General features: G+C 50.9%; 2 protein-coding genes across 3 annotated transcripts in view; one reads left to right on the top strand and one right to left on the bottom strand.

The window, feature by feature from the left end:
- The window catches only part of LOC149438979 (F-box/LRR-repeat protein 6-like), a gene marked incomplete at its 3' end in the record, with an annotated part of 25857 nt that extends 18283 nt beyond the window's left edge, over window positions 1-7574 (bottom strand). The window contains exon 1 of the mRNA XM_089659611.1: window positions 7498-7574. The remainder of the gene's footprint in view (window positions 1-7497) is intronic.
- Window positions 7575-7692: 118 nt separating this feature from the next.
- On the top strand, window positions 7693-19516 carry LOC149438978 (solute carrier family 33 member 2-like). 2 transcript variants are annotated; one of them, XM_089659612.1, is made up of 6 exons: window positions 7693-7749; window positions 8823-10372; window positions 10446-10593; window positions 12344-12450; window positions 17079-17188; window positions 19185-19516. In XM_089659612.1, the coding sequence occupies exons 2-6, from the start codon at window positions 9655-9657 to the stop codon at window positions 19356-19358; spliced, it is 1257 nt and encodes a 418-aa protein (XP_089515738.1). In that variant the 5' UTR covers window positions 7693-7749; window positions 8823-9654; the 3' UTR covers window positions 19359-19516. The 2 variants fall into 2 exon arrangements, with proteins under 2 accessions (XP_089515738.1, XP_089515739.1); XM_089659613.1 differs by lacking the exon at window positions 7693-7749 and adding an exon at window positions 7756-8690.
- The last annotated feature ends 4046 nt before the right edge of the window (window positions 19517-23562 follow it).

The following is a 23562-nucleotide window of genomic DNA, read 5'->3' as shown; positions in this document are numbered from 1 at the left end:
TTATATATATATATATATATATATATATATATATATATATATATATATATATATAATTTTTTTTTTTTTTTTTTTTTTTTTTCCCCCTTCTTGGTTGCACAAAAGGTTTTTGAAGTGTATTGTGGTTGCACGGGGTGATTATTGATATTTTTTAAGGTAATGCACTAGATATTTTTTTACTTCGAGGTGCGTTTTGGATGAAATAGGAGTCAATCCTTTTATTGGATGAAAAGAGTGGAAAATTTTGGGATCTTTGTGGACACTATTTTGGACTTTCTTTGATCAGTTGGACTTTATTGCACACTATATGTTTAAAATTTATTTATTTATTTATTTCATTTAATTTATTTTTGTAATTCACAAAAAGGTTTTATATATATATATATATATATATATATATATATATATATATTAAGGCATAGCTGGTTACAGGACTCTGGTGTAAAATGTAAAGGGTGTTAGAAGTAACCAAAAATAGAATAAGTATTACATAATGTATTCTACTAGTATCTGTATGTATTTATTATGATTTATAAGTTGGTAATATTGTTATATATGTAGATTTCTGGTTATACAACATTATTGAGATGTTGTAAAGATACATTCTTAATTTATATTATCATTTAAATATGAACAAGCTGATGTTACATCACCAGCTTATTATGGTCATTACATATGTGCCTGTCAATCAAAAGACCATATATGTAGCGCCCCCTCCCTTCAATGAAATTGCTCTGCTAAGCAGTATTGTTTGCCATACAAGGTCCTAAGATATGATTACTTGCTTCATAAAAAGGGTCCCAAGGGACAGTCTCACGCACTCACACACACGTCTGTCCATACAGATACGCATAAGAACATTCTGAGAAGCTGGAACAGGTGCTGTAAGACAAGAATAATGCAGGCCATAGATGGGTTGAAAATCGGCCAATTTTTCAGCTGAAAATAAAAATCGGCCGATTTTCGGATCGTTAGTGGGTTAATTGTTCGGCCATTTTTCGGTATTTTTGCAGATCTTTTTTATCGACAAAGTTGGAAAAAGATCAGCCGATTTTGCCGATTTTTGCGCCAATTATGGGCAAATCGGCCAATCTTTTTACCGATAAAAAATCTGCGCATGAGCAGTTACCTGCAAGAGGAAGACAAAAAGAAGAAAGAAGAGGGAGGAGGATGAAGAAGAGGGAGGAGGCGGAGGAGGATGAAGAAGAGGGAGGAGGCGGAGGAGGATGAAGAAGAGGGAGGAGGCGGAGGAGGATGAAGAAGAGGGAGGAGGCGGAGGAGGATGAAGAAGAGGGAGGAGGCGGAGGAGGATGAAGAAGAGGGAGGAGGCGGAGGAGGATGAAGAAGAGGGAGGAGGCGGAGAAGGATGAAGAAGAGGGAGGAGGCGGAGGAGGATGAAGAAGAGGGAGGAGGTGGAGGAGGATGAAGAAGAGGGAGGAGGAGGAGGATGAAGAAGAGGGAGGAGTAGGAGGATGAAGAAGAGGGAGGAGTAGGAGGATGAAGAAGAGGGAGGAGTAGGAGGATGAAGAAGAGGGAGGAGTAGGAGGATGAAGAAGAGGGAGGAGTAGGAGGATGAAGAAGAGGGAGGAGTAGGAGGATGAAGAAGAGGGAGGAGGATGAGGGAGGAGGATGAAGAAGAGGGAGGAGGAGGAGGGAGGAGGATGAAGAAGAGGGAGGAGGAGGAGGATGAAGAAGAAGAGGATGAAGAAGATGAAGAATAATTCCAGTCTGGCAAAAAGTGTCCCTGCAGAGAGCTCCGCTATTTCTTTGACAGTGCTTTGACATTTATAGCGGTTGCAGCAATGCATCTATTTGTTTCCGAATAAAAACATCTGTATCCGAAATGGATACAAATAGATACAATGTTGCAACCACTATAAATGTCAAAGAAATAGCGGAGCTCTCTGCAGGGACAGTTTTTGCCGGCTGCAGACGGGATGAAAATCGGCCGATTTTTTTTACCATTCCTGGTAACGTCGGCCGCTTGAACGACCGATTTTTCGGTTTTTTAAAGAAAAATCGGCCGGTTTTCTCCCCATCTATGGCCTGCATTAGTCACTTCCGTCGTCTACTTCCGGCTTCTTCCCAAAGACTCTAAAGGACAAACTGAACATGGAAGACGCACATGGCCGGACAGCCAAGACAATAAGGGTGACATCTTTAAACTTCTGCTATGATATTTCTGGTTTTTTCTACATGGAACTGTTCATGATACGCTTTACATTATTTTAAGCCATTGTGTGATAGAATAAAACACTTTATTTTTTACTTTGCCGGCACTTTAATCACAAGCAAAATTGCCTATAGACGCTAAAGAAGTACTATATGTGTCTCAGAAATCCAACAACGTCATATGCTCCGACTCCTCCCTAAGCGTTTCGTCATCAATGACGGTGTCAAGAGCAGGACAGAACATCAGCATCCCAAACACACAACCATAATGCCCTATGCATCTGAACAGCCACCAGCGTAATCAAATGCTTAAAAGGTTAACTACCCAATGATCCGTCCAAATGATCAAACTACCCCCCCACTTGTAGAAATAGTGGGGCATCTTCATGCACAAGGCTTAACAGAGGGATTAACTGACCTCTGACCTTGAAGGAAGAGGATTCTGAAGCTTTGCATGCAACAAATCCTGAAGGATAACAGAGGAACTTCTCTGACCCCTCTACAGAAGTCCTATGATGGGGCTACAGCCAACAAATGCATTGCTATTGATGGTGTCAAGAGCAGGACAGAACATCAGCATCCGAAACACACAACCATAATGCCCTATGCATTTGAACAGCCATCAGTCCCAAGCAAGACACTAGTTTTGAAGCCTTCACGGTTCATCATAAGTCTCCAGAAACCCCTAAACAGCTCATCCACTCCCTCATCATATCACGACTGGACTACTGCAACTCCCTCCTCACTGGCCTGCCTCGCCGCTGGCTATCCCCGCTTCAGTCCATCCTGAATACGGCTGCCACTCATTCACCTTTCCAACTGCTCCGTCTCCGCCACCCCCCTCTGCCAATCCCTCCACTGGCCTCCACTCAGTGTCCTCCACCCCCCTCTGCCAATCCCTCCACTGGCCTCCACTCAGTGTCCTCCACCCCTCTCTGCCAATCCCTCCACTGGCCTCCACTCAGTGTCCTCCACCCCCCTCTGCCAATCCCTCCACTGGCCTCCACTCAGTGTCCTCCACCCCCCTCTGCCAATCCCTCCACTGGCCTCCACTCAGTGTCCTCCACCCCCCTCTGCCAATCCCTCCACTGGCCTCCACTCAGTGTCCTCCACCCCTCTCTGCCAATCCCTCCACTGGCCTCCACTCAGTGTCCTCCACCCCCCTCTGCCAATCCCTCCACTGGCTTCCGATTGCGCAACGGATCAAATTCAAAACCCTAACACTGACGTACAAAGCCGTCCACCATACTACCCCGAACTACATCACCGACCTAATATCCAAGTACCGCCCAACACGCACACTCCGCTCCTCACAAGACCTCCTTCTCTCTAGTTCCCTGGTCTCCTCCTCCCATGCCCGCCTCCAGGACTTCTCCAGGGTGTCCCCCATCCTCTGGAACTCCCTGCCCCAACCCATCAGAATATCACCTACTCTCCTCTCCTTTAGGCGCACCCTGAAAACCCATCTCTTCAGGGAAGCCTACCCCACCCCCTGCTAACCTGCCGACCTCCTCCACTCTTCCTACCACTCCATCCCCCACAGCTATCTCCTCCTGTGCCACCATCCCCTCCCTCCTAGATTGTAAGCTCCAAGGAGCAGGGCCCTTGAACCCCTCATGTTTTGCATTGTATTGGTATTGTTCTGTCACATGTTCTGTCCCCCTTTGTAATGTACAGCGCTGAGCCAACTATTGGCGCTTTATAAATACTGTATAATAATAATAATAAGTCTCCAGACGTGTTCCAACCATTTGGTGAAACATGAACCTATGCCAGCTATGGAGGGGTCCTCTCCAAGGGCTCTCACCCATTCTTGAAAAAGGAGGTCAGGTCCCCGAAACGCATCATAGCCATGGAAACCCGCACTTTTCTGGGTGCACACTACTCCACTGAGCGATTGCTGGTCTTCCTCCCTACCACCGATGCCCGTCAGCTTCATCCTGTGGTGCGGCCGGCTCCCTGCTCTCATTCCCCTCTGTAGCACACACAGGCTCAAGGCGAGGATAAGAAAGGCGAGTGAACAGCAGAACGTGGTGCCTTTACAAAAGGTCTGTTGGAGAAGGACGTCTACATTGAAGGGTTCACGGTTGTGTTTGATACTCATGATGGCACCCTTGGAGCATGGAAGTGTATACATAATCCAGATAATAAGGAGCTTTATCGCACTAGAGGTTGCACTTCCCTTTGCTTTTCTTGTACATATTGTCCACAGACCTTGCTCAATCACCCTAGGTTCACACCTATGCGGCCCGCGTTTTGCTCGGGGACGAGAGCCCATTCATGTGAATGGACGCCCGTGCCACGCAGGGAAAGAAGTCCCTGCACTACTTTGGAAACGCAGCCGAGGTTCCCAGTACGGTTGCGTTTCCCAGTGCAGGTGGCTTGCCATTAGGTCCGCAATTCTCTGTACGGGAGGTGCAAGGATTTTCGCACGGATACGCAGTGGCACCACCTGCTCAGATGTGAACTAGCAGTCAAGGGATGGCTGCAGAGATTCCAGCATTTTGAAGGCTGCATTGGTATGGAATTTGTAGTATATTGGTGCTTTCAGCCAATCTGTCAAGGTTTGGGCAGTTTTAGGTTACTGCCAGTATAGGGCAGAGGACCACCCCTGCTACTTCGAAATGGGATCTAAGGGAACTTAATCACCTGTCTGTGAAATCCTGAAATGTGACCATGCCATCCAGCCACTTGTATAGTATGCTGGTTCAGGTAGACCACTAGAAAATCTATGGTGGGTAAAGACCAACGATCTCAAAACACTGGCAGGTGATGCCCAAGATCCTCTATTGGTAGACAACACCAATTATACAACAAAAGTGTCCAGGATATGGGGGAGGCTGCGGCCCTGCCAGATGGAGTGAAGGTAGACCTCAAAGAGGACAAGCCAATAATATTGGACACCCAAAGTTACTGATTACAGGCCTTGGTTCCTTCCAGGAATATCAAATAAATGGTCCCACAACCACCAGGGGACTATGGTCTGTGACCACCCATGGCAGCAACACGGTCTTCTGCGCATGGTAAAGCAATATGGAACTTTACCCATCGAGAGCCTCTAGTAGCCACATACTCAGGCAGCTGGTGAGATGTTCAGGTGGCCTGAAGGTCACAATGCAGGCTGGTCCTGCATCTCCAGTCTAGTAGAGTCCAGGAATGACCTGCAGGATATGTACAGTGTATGTACGATTTATTTTTTTTATATATCTATATATACACACTATATTTTCAGACGTATTGGGCCCGTCCTCCCAATCGTGATTCAGGTGTCCCAATCCCCTCCATATCATGTGATTCAGGTGTTCCAATCCCCTCCCAATCATGTGATTCAGGTGCTCCAATCCCCTCCCAATCATGTGATTCCGGTGTTCCAATCCCCTCCCAATCATGTGATTCAGGTGTTCCAATCCCCTCCATATTTTGTGATTCAGGTGTTCCAATCCACTCCCAATCATGTGATTCCAGTGTTCCAATCCCCCCCATATCATGTGATTCAGATGTTCCAATCCCCTCCATATCATGTGATTCAGGTGTCCCAATCCCCTCCATATCATGTGATTCAGGTGTCCCAATCCCCTCCATGGACACAGGTGTATACAATCAAGCCCCTAGGCATGCAGACGGCTTCTACAAACATTGGTGAAAGAATGGGTCGCTCTCAGGAGCTCAGTGACTCCAAGCGTGGTCCCGTGATAGGTGGCCACCTGGGCAATAAGTCCATCCGTGACATTTCCTGGCTACTAAATATTCCACGCTCAACTGTTAGTGGGATTATAACAAAGTGGAAGCAACTGGGAACAACAGCAACTCAGCCACCAAGTGGTAGGCCACGTCACATGACAGGGCGGGGTCAGCGCATGCTGAAGCGCACAGTGCGCAGAAGTCGCCAACTGTCTGCAGAGTCAATAGCTAAAGACCTCCAAACTTGGTGTGGCCTTCAGATGAGCCCAACAACAGTGCGTAGAGAGCTTCATGGAATGGGTTTCCATGGCCGAGCAGCTGCATCCAAGCCTTCCATCACCAAGTGCAATGCAAAGCCTCGGATGCCGTGGTGTAAAGCACGCCGCCACTGGGCTCTAGAGCAGGGGAGGCGTGTTCTCTGGAGGGACCAATCACGCTTCTCTGTCTGGCAATCCAATGGGCGTGTCTGGGTTTGGCGGTTGCCAGGAGAACGGTACTTGCCTGACTGCATTGTGCCAAGTTTGGTGGAGGGGGATTATGGTGTGGGGATGTTTTTCAGGGGGTGGGCTTGGCCCCCTAGTTCCAGTGAAGGGAACTCTTAAGGCGACATTTTGGACAATTTCATGCTCCCAACTTTGTGGGAGGAGTTTGGGGATGGCCCCTTCCTGTTCCAACATGACTGCCCACCAGTGCACATGCAAAGTCCATAAAGACATGGAGGAGCCAGTTTGGGGTGGAGGAACTTGACTGTCCTGCACAGAGTCCTGACCTCAACCCCATAGAACACCTTTGGGATGAATTAGAGCGGAGACTGTGAGCCAGGCCTCCTCCCCCGACATCAGTGCCTCCTCCCCCGACATCAGTGCCTGACCTGACAAATGTGCTTCTGGAAGAATGGTCCAACCTTCCCATAGACACCCTCCTAAACCTTGTGGACGGCCTTCCCAGAAGAGGTGAAGCTGTTATAGCTGCAAAGGGCGGGGCCAACTCAATATTGAACCCTACGGACTAAGACTGGGGGGCCATTAAAGGTCATGTGCGTGGAAAGGGCGGCAGCCCGATACTTGGGACAATATAGTGTATGTACAGGGGGGGGGGGGGGGGACAATACTTGGGGCAATATAGTGTATGTACAGGGGGGGGGGGACAATACTTGGGGCAATATAGTGTATGTACAGGGGGGGGGGGGACAATACTTGGGACAATATAGTGTATGTACACCTCAGGACACATCGGTGTGACGGTCAGCGGGAAGAATTCCCTCCTTACAGATCACTAAGATGACTGGTGTCAGAGGAAGGTATCTGAGGCAGAAAATGCTCCAGGAACCCCGAGCAACCTCTGGAGGGGCCCTGCTCTAGTGGGGGAGACGTCAGGATGTCGCCCCACCAGCAGAGGGCGCTGTCCGCGTTTCTACAAGGTTCTCAAACTGATACAAACTCTGGAGGGACTCTCCGATCTCCTGAGGAAGTCTCCAGGCAGGGGGGCGCCCCGAACATGATGACGATAGAATGACCTCTCCCCTCCCCCCACACACTGTACCCAGCCTCCCTCCCCACTTCATCACACGGTACACCCAAAACACTACACACCGATTTCTCTCTCTCTCCCCGGACTTCCGGTCGAAGGGCGGGCCTAACTGACCTGTACTCCTCCTACATTCACTTGGCCAGAAGGAAGGGGATGTGGCGCGTGCGCCATCTTGCTACACCCGGCTGTGATCCCCAGCGTGCGGTCATGTGACCCAGAAAGCAATTGCAAGGGGCGGGAGGCTGAGGACGGCCGTGTCCTCCAATGACCGCTGACTGTCTGTGTGAACCCCGCCCACTGACCTATCCGCTAACAGACCACGCCCCCGACCTGCTGACTGTTTGAGGGGGAGGAGCCTTGACTAAGGTGAGCTCTGACTAGCCATCCCCAACACTACCTACCTACCCTTCCCCCTACCCACCAACTATATAGAACTACCTACCCATCCCCCTACCCACCCAACATATTACCCATCCCCCTAAAATCCTACCCATCCCCCTACCCAACACTACCCACCCACCAACTATATAGAACTACCTACCCATCCCCCCTAACATCCTACCCATCCCCCTACCCAACACTACCTACCCATCTTCCTACCCACCCAACTATATAGAACTACCTACCTATCCCCCTACCTACCCACTCATCCACATTCCCACCCATCCCACTACCCACCTACACATCCTCCTGCCCACCCAACCATATAGAACTACCTACCCTCCCAACTACTTACTCACCCATCCCCCTACCCACCCAACCACCTTCCCACCCATCCCACTACTCACCCAACTACCTACCCTCCAGTCTGCCTTCACACTCATTCCCCTACCCACCCATCTTTTTACCCACTCATTCCCCTACCCACTCATCCCCCTGCTCCCCCATCCCCCTACTCCCCCATCCCCCTACTCACCCAACTACCTACCCACTCATTCCCCTACCCACCCATCTTCTTACCCACTCATTCCCCTACCCACGCAAACCCCTTGCCACCCATCCCCAGGGTGGGTAGGAAAGTCCAGGAAGCAGCGTGGACGGCCGCCCTGCACAGCTCAGGAGGGGTCTCTGTGCCGGGTGTGGTGGGACTGTGTTGGCATCTATTCCTGCGAACAGCAGAGATGCCACTGCACCACCCGCTGGACAATGCCCGGTATTACACCGAATGTGTGATCAGGAGGCTATAAAGTCACCCCGATCACTCTCACAGACCAGGTGATCGGCGGCTGAAAGAAGCGGAATCCCAGGAGCAGCCATTACCCTGGTGTGAGCGATTATATACACACATCCGCCAGCAGGGGGTTCCAGTGAGTGAGGACGCTTCTATTAATAGGACCCTCCTGCTGCTCCTGGAGGGCGGGGTTATCTCCCTTCTGTGACTCTGTGCTCCTCCTTCCTCTGAATGTCCTCCTTTCTGACCCGTCTTATTTCTTTTCCAGATCCGACCAATTCCACAAGATGGCGCAGTAATGGCGAGCGGGGCGTAATCCTGCACAACCCCCCCATAATCCTTCATAGCCCACCCTCCATACCCCACCCCCCTTCCCATAATCCCCCACACCCTCCATACTCCACCTACCTTTTCACCCAACTATACACCCCACTTCCCATAGTCCTTTATCTCTCTCACCCAACTGTATAACCCATCCTCCGTACTCCTCCTACACCCTCCATACCAACTTCCAATAATCTTCCATGCCCCTCCCCCACTTCCAATAATCCTCCATACTCCTCCTACACCCTCCATACCCCAAACCCACTTCCAATACTCTTCCATACCCCTCCCCCACCCACCAACCCCACTTCCAATAATCCTCCATACTCCTCCTACACCTTCCATACCCCAAACCCACTTCCAATACTCTTCCATACCCCTCCCCCACCCTCCATACCCCAGCCCACTTCCCATAAACCTTTTATCCTTCTTACGTAACTGTACCCCCCATTCCCCATAAGCCTTCCATCTCTCTCCCCTCCACTGTATGCCCCACCCCCAGCATCTCTTCTACATCCCATAATCCTCTGTCCTTTTCACCCCAACTCATTATACACCCATCCCCCACCCCCATACACCATCCTTTACCACCACTCCTAGTCCTTCATGACCTTCAGTCATCTTGTACATCTCTTTCCCCATCCTGCCACCCACAGGCCATCTTTCATCTCCTCTGCCATAGTCTTCTGTCCTCCTCACCCCACCACCCTCCATCTTCCAGCCCTGCAGTACATGGGTCCACCCTTCCCCCAACCTTTAGGATAGTGTTCTCCACCATGGTAGGCACTGTGGGTTCACACCTTCTCTCTCCCCTGTCCAGTCCGTACCTCCCTCTAGGGGTCCTCTACTTTGTTCAGGGTTTCCCGTATGGCCTCCAGTCTGGCCTCCTTCCAGTTCTTCTTCGCACCCAGGGCCTCTCCCTTTCTCACATTGGTCTGACCAGAGTCTTGTATCTGCCATGGCTGCTGAAGGTTATGTGGTCTCCACTGGTGGATGGAGTGTGGAGCCGTCGGACGTGGCTACTACTGTGTACAGGAGGACTCTGTGCGTGTTGCCTCCTTTGCTCGGTGCTGCCCCCTGGAACTGCTTTCACCTCTCTGGCCTGGCTGCTCCTGCTCATGCACATTCTGTCCTCCGTGCAGGACGTAGCGTTGGACGCAGTTACTGTGGCGGTGCTCACTGAGGAGCAGGTGGGGTTGGGCAACTCTCTTCAGGTTGTGGCCTACAAGCTGGGCTCAGTGATGGCTGGAGGGGGCGCTCTCACCTTGCTGGATATGTTGGGATGGAGAATGGTTTTTCTGCTTCTCTCGGTTAGTTATCTTCTGGCAACGTTGTGTGCTTGGTGGGCAAGAGCCCTTAAAAGGGAGGAGCCAACATCTCGAGGGACCGCTAAGGAGAAAACAAGACGATTGAGTCTGGGCAGCCTTGTATGGAGCGTTTTCCGGGTTCCAGGGACGGGATGGACCATCATCTATGTTCTGATCTACAAACTGGGTGAGGCCTGGTGTCCTCTGTCTGTCCTGGTGACACCTGTGTCCTCCATATCTAACATATTGACCCTCCACAGGTGAGCAGGGCTCCCTCTCTATGGTTCCCCTCCTACTCCTGGATCATGGTGTCTCTCCCGCTGACCTGGGGATCTGGAATGGGATCCTGGCACTGATGGCTTCCATCGTAGGCTCAGCTCTTGGAGGAATGGTGGTCAGCAAGGGCAGGTAAGGCTTCCATTTACCCCACCCTGTAGCCAAGCACTGAGCCACACATTAAAGCCTATTATGTGCCCAAAAAAACCTCTACAAGTTTTTTCGCCAACACCACCCGCCGACACCACCAACTGTGCCAGGGAGGTCCACATCCTTACCGCTCTAACAGTGAAGAACCCCTACACAGTTTAAGATTGAACCGCTTCGCATCCAACTTCACATGTCTTCCATAGATACCGAAGATTAAAAGGTTTCCTCCCAATGCTGGAGTCACCATTCAGTGATTTATATATTGTGATCATATCCCATCCTAAACGTTTCTTCTCCAGGGGGAAAACGTTTCATGTTTGTAGTCTTTGCACATAACTGAGCTCCTCCATCCCCCATAACTGAGCTCCTCCATCCCCCCCATAACTGAGTTCCTCCATCCCCCCCATAACTGAGTTCCTCCATCCCCCCCGTAACTGAGCTCCTCCATTCCCCCTGTAACTAAGCTCCTCCACCCCCCCATAATTGAGCTCCTCCATACCCCATAACTGAGCTCCTCCATCCCCCCCCATAACTGAGCTCTTCCATCCCCCCTATAACTGAGCTCTTCCATCCCCCCTATAACTGAGCTCTTCCATCCCCCCTATAACTGAGCTCTTCCATCCCCATAACTGAGCTCCTCCATAACCAAAAATGAGCTCCTCCATAACTGAGCTTCCCCATCCCCAAAAATGAGCTCCCCCATAACTGAGCTTCTCCATCTCCCATAACTGAGCTTCTCCATCCCCCATAACTGAGCTCCTCCATCCGCCATAACTTCTTCCATCTCCCATTATTGAGCTCCTTCATAACTGAACTCCATCCCCCATAACTGAGCTCCTCCATCCCCCATAATTTCTTCCATCCCCCATAATTGAGCTCCTCCATCCCCCATAACTGAGCTCCTCCATCCCCCATAACTGAGCTCCTCCATCCTCCCATAACTGAGCTCCTCCATCCCCCATAACTGAGCTCCTCCAGCTCTCTTATTAGCTTTGTTGTCCTCTGGATTCTCTCCAGTTGGGAGGGTGTTCCAGTTATGTCTGAATGGGCCCCTAGAGGCCTGCCAAACAGCAGAAGGGGCCTGATATTACTATTACGCAGAATAGGCTCTTCCGTGGGCCTCTCTGATTATGTTTTACTTTGTTACGGGGGCTCTGATTTCATGGCTGAGCTCCTCAGAGTGTTCTCCCAGAGAATAATTCTATTGGATATGGGGGTCAGAGGTCATTTATAGAAAGTCAGATTATGTCCCCCCCCCCCCACACACACATTTAAAGCAAAATCTGATGCTTAGTTTCGGTAATCCGGTGGGTGCCCATATGTGGCCCTCAGATCACCACGTGGATGGTTGTACACGTTATGTACAAGCCTACCTCCTGGATATGGGGGTCAGCCAGGCTCTGCAGTATCTTGGATGTGTATGGTCAGACTGGCTGCTCGTTCCTTTTAGAGTCACAACCCATTCACCCTGGTGGGTTACCACAAATGCAACGTGTGTCCTGCAATGGGGGTGCGGAGCATTAGTATTCCTTCTGAACAGAACCTCAGTCTACTGACACAATGTGCAGATGTGAACAATGGATTGAGAAAAGTGTGACATGCAGCACTTTTATTGTTGTTGAAGCCCATTGTAGATACATGAGCCTCTCAACGCAATGTATGTGGAACACAGAGGTGTGGTGAGGCTCTTCGTCTATCATGTTGGGTCATTGTCCTCTATCCTCTCCTCCAGGTCCATCAAGTCGCTGCTGGGGACTGTTCTGAGTTTGCGCCTCTCCTGCCTTGTCCTCCAGACGTTTCTCCTCTCTGCTCTTGGTAGAGACACAAGTCTTGTGAAAGGTGAGATGGGATTGGCTGTTCTTGTGTCGATTTGAGATTTTTACTAGCAATGATGTGATGGGAGTTGCACTTAATTTAAAGCCATGGTTATTAGTTTCACCAGTGTGTTCCGGTGGAGCTGAGGTGATATCACCCGTGTGTTCTGGTGGAGCTGAGGTGATATCACCCGTGTGTTCTGGTGGAGCTGAGGTGATATCACCCGTGTGTTCTGGTGGAGCTGAGGTGATATTAACCGTGTGTTCCGCGGGAGCTTAGGTGATATCACCCGTGTGTTCTGCGGAAGCTGAGGTGATATCACCCGTGTCTTCTGCGGAAGCTGAGGTGATATCACCCGTGTGTTCCGGTGGAGCTGAGGCGATATCACCCGTGTGTTCCGCGGGAGCTGAGGTGATATCACCCGTGTGTTCCGCAGGAGTTGAGGTGATATCACCCGTGTGTTCTGCGGGAGCTGAGGTGATATCACCCGTGTGTTCCGGTGGAGCTGAGGTGATATCACCCGTGTGTTCTGGTGGAGTTGAGGTGATATTACCCGTGTGTTCTGGTGGAGCTGAGGTGATATCACCCATGTGTTCTGGTGGAGCTGAGGTGATATTACCCGTGTGTTCTGCGGGAGCTGAGGTGATATCACCCATGTGTTCTGCGGGAGCTGAGGTGATATCACCCATGTGTTCTGCGGGAGCTGAGGTGATATCACCCGTGTGTTCCGCGGGAGCTGAGGTGATATCACCCGTGTGTTCCGCGGGAGCTGAGGTGATATCACCCGTGTGTTCCGCGGGAGCTGAGGTGATATCACCCGTGTGTTCCGCGGGAGCTGAGGTGATATCACCTGTGTGTTCTGGTGGAGCTGAGGTGATATCACCCGTGTGTTCTGGTGGAGCTGAGGTGATATTACCTGTGTGTTCTGCGAGAGCTGAGGTGATATCACCCATGTGTTCTGCGGGAGCTGAGGTGATATCACCCATGTGTTCTGCGGGAGCTGAGGTGATATCACCCATGTGTTCTGCGGGAGCTGAGGTGATATCACCCATGTGTTCTGCGGGAGCTGAGGTGATATCACCCGTGTGTTCTGCGGGAGCTGAGGTGATATCACCCATGTGTTCTGCGGGAGCTGAGGTGATATCACCCGTGTGTTCTAATGGAGCTGAGGTGATATTACCCATGTGTTCTGTGGAGCTGAGGTGATATTACCCGTGTGTTCTAATGGAGCTGAGGTGATACGGGCAGCACAGTGGCTAAATGATTAGCACTTCCACCTGGCATTGCTAGGGTCGTTGATTCGAACCCCAACCACGGCACCACCTGCCTGGAGTTTGCATGTTCTCCCTGTGCCTGTGGGGTTTCCTCTGGGTACTCCGGTTTCCTCCCACAATCCAAAGATATGCTGGAAGGTTAATTGGATCCTGTCTAAATTGGCCCTAGTATGTGTATGTATGACTGTAAGTTAGGGACCTTAGATTGTACGCTCCTCGGGGGGCGAGGACTGATGTGAATGTACAATATATATTTGTAAAGCGCTGCGTAAACTGATGGTGTTTATATATGTGCCTAAAATAAATCAAATAATAATATCACCCGTGTGTTCTGGTGGAGCTGAGGTGATATCACCCGTGTGTTCTGGTGGAGCTGAGGTGATATCACCCGTGTGTTCTGGTGGAGCTGAGGTGATATCACCCGTGTGTTCTGGTGGAGCTGAGGTGATATCACCCGTGTGTTCTGGTGGAGCTGAGGTGATATCACCCGTGTGTTCTGGTGGAGCTGAGGTGATATCACCCGTGTGTTGTGGTGGAGCTGGGGTGATATCACCCGTGTGTTCTGATGGAGCTGAGGTGATATCACCCGTGTGTTCTGATGGAGCTGAGGTGATATCACCCGTGTGTTCTGGTGGAGCTGAGGTGATATCACCCGTGTGTTCTGGGGGAGCTGAGGTGATATCATCCGTGTGTTCTGGGGGAGCTGAGGTGATATCACCCGTGTGTTCTGGGGGAGCTGAGGTGATATCACCCGTGTGTTCTGGTGGAGCTGAGGTGATATCACCCGTGTGTTCTGGTGGAGCTGAGGTGATATCACCCGTGTGTTCTGGGGGAGCTAAGGTGATATCACCCGTGTGTTCTGGTGGAGCTGAGGTGATATCACCCGTGTGTTCTGGTGGAGCTGGGGTGATATCACCCGTGTGTTCTGATGGAGCTGAGGTGATATCACCCGTGTGTTCTGGTGGAGCTGAGGTGATATCACCCGTGTGTTCTGGTGGAGCTGAGGTGATATCACCCGTGTGTTGTGGTGGAGCTGGGGTGATATCACCCGTGTGTTCTGATGGAGCTGAGGTGATATCACCCGTGTGTTCCGGTGGAGCTGAGGTGATATCACCCGTGTGTTCTGGTGGAGTTGAGGTGATATTACCCGTGTGTTCTGGTGGAGCTGAGGTGATATCACCCATGTGTTCTGGTGGAGCTGAGGTGATATTACCCGTGTGTTCTGCGGGAGCTGAGGTGATATCACCCATGTGTTCTGCGGGAGCTGAGGTGATATCACCCATGTGTTCTGCGGGAGCTGAGGTGATATCACCCGTGTGTTCCGGTGGAGCTGAGGTGATATCACCCGTGTGTTCCGCGGGAGCTGAGGTGATATCACCCGTGTGTTCCGCGGGAGCTGAGGTGATATCACCCGTGTGTTCCGCGGGAGCTGAGGTGATATCACCTGTGTGTTCTGGTGGAGCTGAGGTGATATCACCCGTGTGTTCTGGTGGAGCTGAGGTGATATTACCTGTGTGTTCTGCGAGAGCTGAGGTGATATCACCCATGTGTTCTGCGGGAGCTGAGGTGATATCACCCATGTGTTCTGCGGGAGCTGAGGTGATATCACCCATGTGTTCTGCGGGAGCTGAGGTGATATCACCCATGTGTTCTGCGGGAGCTGAGGTGATATCACCCGTGTGTTCTGCGGGAGCTGAGGTGATATCACCCATGTGTTCTGCGGGAGCTGAGGTGATATCACCCGTGTGTTCTAATGGAGCTGAGGTGATATTACCCATGTGTTCTGTGGAGCTGAGGTGATATTACCCGTGTGTTCTAATGGAGCTGAGGTGATACGGGCAGCACAGTGGCTAAATGATTAGCACTTCCACCTGGCATTGCTAGGGTCGTTGATTCGAACCCCAACCACGGCACCACCTGCCTGGAGTTTGCATGTTCTCCCTGTGCCTGTGGGGTTTCCTCTGGGTACTCCGGTTTCCTCCCACAATCCAAAGATATGCTGGAAGGTTAATTGGATCCTGTCTAAATTGGCCCTAGTATGTGTATGTATGACTGTAAGTTAGGGACCTTAGATTGTACGCTCCTCGGGGGGCGAGGACTGATGTGAATGTACAATATATATTTGTAAAGCGCTGCGTAAACTGATGGTGTTTATATATGTGCCTAAAATAAATCAAATAATAATATCACCCGTGTGTTCTGGTGGAGCTGAGGTGATATCACCCGTGTGTTCTGGTGGAGCTGAGGTGATATCACCCGTGTGTTCTGGTGGAGCTGAGGTGATATCACCCGTGTGTTCTGGTGGAGCTGAGGTGATATCACCCGTGTGTTCTGGTGGAGCTGAGGTGATATCACCCGTGTGTTCTGGTGGAGCTGAGGTGATATCACCCGTGTGTTGTGGTGGAGCTGGGGTGATATCACCCGTGTGTTCTGATGGAGCTGAGGTGATATCACCCGTGTGTTCTGATGGAGCTGAGGTGATATCACCCGTGTGTTCTGGTGGAGCTGAGGTGATATCACCCGTGTGTTCTGGGGGAGCTGAGGTGATATCATCCGTGTGTTCTGGGGGAGCTGAGGTGATATCACCCGTGTGTTCTGGGGGAGCTGAGGTGATATCACCCGTGTGTTCTGGTGGAGCTGAGGTGATATCACCCGTGTGTTCTGGTGGAGCTGAGGTGATATCACCCGTGTGTTCTGGGGGAGCTAAGGTGATATCACCCGTGTGTTCTGGTGGAGCTGAGGTGATATCACCCGTGTGTTCTGGTGGAGCTGGGGTGATATCACCCGTGTGTTCTGATGGAGCTGAGGTGATATCACCCGTGTGTTCTGGTGGAGCTGAGGTGATATCACCCGTGTGTTCTGGTGGAGCTGAGGTGATATCACCCGTGTGTTGTGGTGGAGCTGGGGTGATATCACCCGTGTGTTCTGATGGAGCTGAGGTGATATCACCCGTGTGTTCTGGTGGAGCTGAGGTGATATCACCCGTGTGTTCTGGTGGAGCTGAGGTGATATCACCCATGTGTTGTCTCCTGGGCCATATTATAGCTTCTGATTCCTGCCAGTGCAGTCCAGGAATGCCATTAGGAATTATGGGGCCTCTATTGCCTACCTGAGAGCCCCCCTGTGATGAGATAGGAAGGAGTGCTCACCACCCCTATACCGAAAATTTCAAATATTTAATTTCTGCTCTGAGGGAGCTAATAGAATATCTTAGGCATTCCTGTGGGGCTTCCCTTGTTTAGTACTGGTTTACTATGTGATGATCACTGTCCCTCTCCTGTGATCACTGTCCTCTCGTGTGATGTTCACGCTCTGATGATCACGGTCTGTCTCTCTAGTCATCTCCTCAATAATATTTTATCTCTGCTTTGTCCTCAGTGTGTCTTCTGCTCAGTGTGGTGGTGCAGCATTTCCTGGCCGGAGTTGTCACCACTGTGACCTTCACTTTGATGATGCACTGCACCCGCCAGGCCCGGCCGAACATTCAGGTAAGGCTGCTGTAGTCAGTAATAATATCCAGTTCAGTGTTTCTAGGCTTCGCACTGCACTCCAGCTGTGGTGCCAACCAAACCTCCGGGTCTCATCTCCTCTCCACAGTTAAAAGTGTGAAAACAGAGTGCACACCGCTTCCAGTTTTTCTTGCAAATATCTCTCTCCTCCTGTCCATCTTCCTTGATGTGTTTCACCCCCTGCTGTCTCTAACTCTATGATTAGGCCCCACCAGGGGGTGAAATGCATCAGAAGGGATGAGACTGGAGGAGAAGACAGGAGGAATACATACAAGAGAAGGATGAAGGGAAGGAGATGGGGGATAGGGACAGGAGGAGAAAAGACAGGAGAAGAGGGATAGCAGGAGAGAGACAGGAGATGATGGATGAAAAGGGAAGAGATGGGTGGGAGGAGCTAGGTGGTAGAAGATGAACTGGAAGGGAGAGCAAGGAGGCAAGGTGTGGGAATGGAGGAGAAGGAGGGAAGGAGATGGGTGAGAGGAGATGCACTGGAGGTGAGGAGAGGGGAAGGAGGAGATGGAGGGAAGAAGAGGGATGGGAGGAGATTGACTAGAGGGGAGAATGGAAGCAGTAGGAATGGAGGAGACATGAAGAAATGGAAGGGAGGAGAGGGACAGAAGAAGATGAGTGGCAGGAGATGTATTGGATGGGAGGAGATAGAGGGAAGGAAAGGGACTGGAGGAGATGGGGGGTGAAGGGACTGGAGGAGATGGGGGTGAAGGGATGGGAGGAGATGGAGGGGAGGGATGGAGAGATGAAGATGAGAGGGAGAAGGACGGTACGAGAATGGTTGCAGGAGATGGACTGGATGGGAGAAGAAGGATGGAAGGAGAGGGACTGGAGGAGATGGATAGGAAGAAAGGAAAGGGATGGGAAATGAGGGCTGTTGGGAGATGGTGGTAGGAGATGGACTAGGGGGAAGGAGAGGGATGTGAGGAGATGGATGGCAGAGGACAGAAGGAGACGGATAAGAGAGAGGGATGGCAGGAGGTGGACGGGAGGGGATAGAAGGGGGAGAGAGGGACAGGAGATGGAGGGGAAGGGAAGAGATGGGGAAGTGAGGGATGAAATGGGGCAGAGAGGGACGGGAGGAGATGGAGGGGAGGAGAACAGGTGGTGATGGACCAGAGAAGAGGGACGGGCGGTGATGGACCAGGGGAGGTGAGGGATGGGAGGGATTAGATGGACAGGGGAGAGGAGGGACGAGAAGAGAGGGACAAGTGGAGAATGGGAGGGCATGGAGGGGAGGAGAGGGATGGGAGGAGAAGAGAAGGAAGGTAGGAGCAGGGATGGACAGACGGAGATGGAGGGTATGAGTGGGACAACAGGAGGGGGATCGGAGGAGAGGGGATGGACAGAGGAGGGGAGAAGTATCTCTGCCACTTCTTGCAATGAAGTTTCGCAAGCAAAATGGACTGTGCGGCTCTGTTATTTCACACTGACCACAGCCAATCCCTGTCCTGCTCTGGGGGGGTGCAGCGAGGACTAATTCCAGAGGGACTATATGTAGGATGTCTGGATGTGTGAAGAGTTTTGTACAGGACGGAAGTCTCCTGATCACTATGGTGAGATTTCTGTATACTCCTCATGGTGGTCTCACCTGAAAGCCTATCTCCAAACAGAACATTAATATTTTCACATTAGTGAAAGTTGTCCCCTATTTCCACAGCCGGGTCCCTGTCCAGTGCCATTTCCAGGTATAAGGACCACTCATCCAGGGCTGTGAATACACCCATCCAGCTGGTTCCCAACAGTCCCCTCTCAGTGAAGTCACTTTTCTGGATCCTGAGAGGACCTCACTGCTGGACAGCCAAATGAAAATGTCACACAGGCAATGACATGGACACCCGAAGAACCCTGCCGGATGTGAACATAAGGGCGGGAGTATTTAGATCAGCCAGTGGGGTGGGAGGGGTTAGTATTTACCTGGAGATGGACTTGTAAGATGACATTTCCCGCTCTTCTCTCTCTGCAGGCCAGTCACTACAGCCTCCTGTCCTCCTTGGAGGTCCTGGGGAAGGTCTCCTTCAGCGCAGTGTCTGGGATCATCGTGGACTCTCTCGGAGTTTCCGTATCGTTCTCGGTGTTCATCGCTCTGTCCTGCCTGCCCCTCCTGCACCTCCTGAACCTTCCACCGACTTTATCCTGATGACCGCAGAGCTGACACTCTCCACCAATAACTGTGAATTGGCAGGTTCTCTGCTGCTGTGGATCCTGGAGATCCTTTATATTGATTCGGTTCAGGACTGGAAAATAATACGATCGTTTCTCTCCAGAGAGGAGCAATAAAATTCAGATTTGTAATAATGTGTTATCCGTGCGTTCACTTTTTGTAGATTCAGCCTTCACTATTACTATGGCATTATGGGACTATGGACTGTGGGACTATGGTTACGATCACTCTCCATGGTCCCGTTGTATATAGGAACATAGCCACCTCTTGTTCACTCCCAAGATGGACTATGGAGTGTGGGCTATAGACAATGGGACTATGAACTATGGGATTATGGACTGTGGGACTATGGTTACGATCACTCTCCATGGTCCCGTTGTATGTAGGAACATAGCCACCTCTTGTTCACTCCCAAGATGGACTATGGAGTGTGGGATATAGACAATGGGACTATGAACTATGGGATTATGGACTGTGGGACTATAGCTATGTTTGTTATCTAGAATCCCACTGTATGTAGGAACAAAGTCCTTTCTCGATTCCTGAGATGGACTGTGGGACTATGGCTATGTTCCTACATACAGTATGATTATGGAGAATAGACCACCTTCTCTTAGTCACTCCCCAGATGGACTGTGGGACCATGGCTACATTCCTATATACAGTGGGACCATAGAGTGGAAAAAAACACCTTGCTCACTCCGGAGATGGACTATGGAATGGGGAAGTATGGACTACAGCCACCAACGGACTATGAGATTATAGGACTGTGAACTATGGGATTATGGCTTGGATCGTTCTCCATGGTCCCATTGTATGTTGGAATGTATCCACCTTCTCTTGCTCATTCCGGAGATGGACTATGGACTGTGGGACTATGGCTATGTTTCTACATACAGTAGGACCGTGGAGAATAAACCACCTTCTCTTGCTCACTCCTGAGATGGACTATGGAATGGGGAAGTATGGACTACAGACACCGACGGTCTATATGGCAAGGGTGTCAAACTGGCGGCCCTCCAGCTGTTGCAAAAGTCCCATCATGCCTCTGCCTTTGGGAGTCATGCTTGTAACCGTCAATCTTGCAATGCCTCATGGGACTTGTAGTTTGGCAACAGCCATAGAGCCGCCAGTTTGACACCCGTGGTCTTTGGGATTATAGGACTCTGAATATGGGATTGTGGCTTGGATTGTTCTCCATGGTCCCATTGTATGTTGGAATGTATCCACCTTCTCTTGCTCAATCCGGAGATGGACTGTGGGACTATGGACTGTGGGACTATGGACTGTGGGACTGTGGGACTATGGACTGTGGGACTATGGACTGTGGGACTATGGACTGTGGGACTATGGACTGTGGGACTATGGACTGTGGGACTGTGGGACTATGGACTGTGGGACTATGGCTACGTTACAGGAAACCTTTGTAGGAGGAGGAAGCTTTTCCTCGCACCAGTACATCTGAGGTGAGGTGAGTGAGTTTTACCGAGAAAATGGGGCTCTCTGCATTACTACCGACCCTCAAACTCTGCATTACTTGGTATTAACCTCTGCATGACATACTACTGACCCCTGCATAACATACTACTAAGCTCTGCATGACATACTAATGACCCCTGCATAACATACTACTAAGCTCTGCATGACATACTACTGACCCCTGCATAACATACTACTAAGCTCTGCATGACATACTAATGACCCCTGCATAACATACTACTAAGCTCTGCATGACATACTACTGACCCCTGCATAACATACCACTAACCTCTGCATTACATACTACTGACCCCTGCATAACATACCTATAACCTCTGAGGTACATACTACTGACCCCTGCATAACATACCTATAACCTCTGAGGTACATACTACTGACCCCTGCATAACATACCTATAACCTCTGAGGTACATACTACTGACCCCTGCATAACATACCACTAACCTCTGCATTACATACTACTGACCCCTGCATAACATACCACTAACCTCTGCATTACATACTACTGACCCCTGCATAACATACCACTAACCTCTGCATTACATACTACTGACCCCTGCATAACATACCACTAACCTCTGCATTACATACTACTGACCCCTGCATAACATACTACTAAGCTCTGCATTACATACTACTGACCCCTGCATAACATACTAACGTCTGAGGTACATACTACTGTCCTCTGCGTTACTTTCTTCTTGCCCTTGAACCCTGTGTTACTACTAATGTCGGAACTACTACTAGATTCTGCGGTACTTCTGACCTCTGTGTTACATACCACTGACCCCTGCACTGTCTTTGACCCCTGCTCTTTGCATGACCTCTTCCTGACCTCCAGACTCTGCGTTACATACTAGTGACCTCGGAACATGGCATTACGTAGTACTGACCTCCTCCAAACCCACCATTGCACACGGCAGGAAAGCAAACCTGTTCATTATTTTACCCCGCCCGCTCACATGGTATTTAGCGTGGGCGGGTGCAATCCCGTACATGTATGTCATCCAGCCTGTTCCAGGCTAAGGGCGCACAGCACGCCTCTCCCGTGACCACGACAATCACAACGTCAACAAAGCTGCTATGAATGAATGAATTTCATAACGGCTGTCATTCCTATAGAGTGATGTTGTGATTGGCCCACAGCTATCACATGGTACCTGGGCCAATCACAGCACACGATAGTAATGACAGCTGTTGTGAATGTAACCCATTCATGACCGTTCAAAACATTACCGTGACAGCGATCAGCACAGCAAAGTGTGAAAGGACAAAAAATCCCAGATCACCCCCCAGAGTAGTACAGTGTTACCATGGTGACTGAACTACTCTGATGACGGGACGGAAAAATAATAAAAAAAAGAAAAGCTAAAAAAAACCTAAAGTTTTAAAAAATTGAATAAAGCATATATAATTTTTTTTCTAACATACTACCAGCCCGTGTCCCCGATCCCCTCCGTACCAGTCCGTGCCCCCGATCCCCTCCGTACCAGCCCGTGTCCCCGATCCCCTCCGTACCAGCCCGTGTCCCCGATCCCCTCCGTACCACTCCGTGTCCCCGATCCCCTCCGTAACAGCCCGTGTCCCCGATCCCCTCCGTAACAGCCCGTGTCCCCGATCCCCTCCGTACCACTCCGTGTCCCCGATCCCCTCCGTACCAGTCCGTGTCCCCGATCCCCTCCGTACCAGCCCGTGTCCCCGATCCCCTCCGTACCAGCCCGTGTCCCCGATCCCCTCCGTACCACTCCGTGTCCCCGATCCCCTCCGTACCAGCCCGTGTCCCCGATCCCCTCCGTACCAGCCCGTGTCCCCGATCCCCTCCGTACCAGCCCGTGTCCCCGATCCCCTCCGTACCAGCCCGTGTCCCCGATCCCCTCCGTACCAGCCCGTGTCCCCGATCCCCTCCGTACCAGCCCGTGTCCCCGATCCCCTCCGTACCAGCCCGTGTCCCCGATCCCCTCCGTACCAGCCCGTGTCCCCGATCCCCTCCGTACCAGTCCGTGTCCCCGATCCCCTCCGTACCAGTCCGTGTCCCCGATCCCCTCCGTACCAGTCCGTGTCCCCGATCCCCTCCGTACCAGTCCGTGTCCCCGATCCCCTCCATACCAGTCCGTGTCCCCGATCCCCTCCGTACCACTCCGTGTCCCCGATCCCCTCCGTACCACTCCCATGAGGGCGCTGCTGACAGGATGGAAAAAAAAATAGTTGTGAAAACATCAAATTGTATTCAATTTCTTCATTTTCAATAAATTGTGACAAAAATACTCTCCATGCCTCTTACTACCTGACATTTGGGGGGATTTGTACTGTCCTGGCATTTGGGGGGGATTTGTACCGTCCTGACATTTGGGGGGATTTGTACCGTCCTGACATTTGGGGGGATTTGCACCGTCCTGACATTTGGGGGGGGATTTGCACCGTCCTGACATTTGGGGGGATTTGTACCGTCCTGACATTTGGGGGGATTTGCTCCTCCCTGAATAAATCATCGTCCCCCCATCCCAGCACACCACCTCCCCCATAATTCCTCCATGTAACATGAATCATTGTATTCTCCCTCAATCTCCCCTCTCAGCACAATTCCTCCCTCCCCCCCATCACAAATCCTCTCCCTCCAATCCTCTCTTCCAACACACATCTTTTTTCTTATGCTAGGTAAATCATCCCCCTCCCCCCTTCT

Source organism: Staurois parvus, unplaced genomic scaffold, assembly GCF_062004578.1.
Source record: "Staurois parvus isolate SC_StPar_1 unplaced genomic scaffold, SC_StPar_1.0 ptg001172l, whole genome shotgun sequence".
Taxonomy (NCBI): domain Eukaryota; kingdom Metazoa; phylum Chordata; class Amphibia; order Anura; family Ranidae; genus Staurois; species Staurois parvus.
The sequence above is the reverse complement of the archived record's forward strand: the minus strand, read 5'-3'. Positions and strand labels throughout refer to the sequence as shown.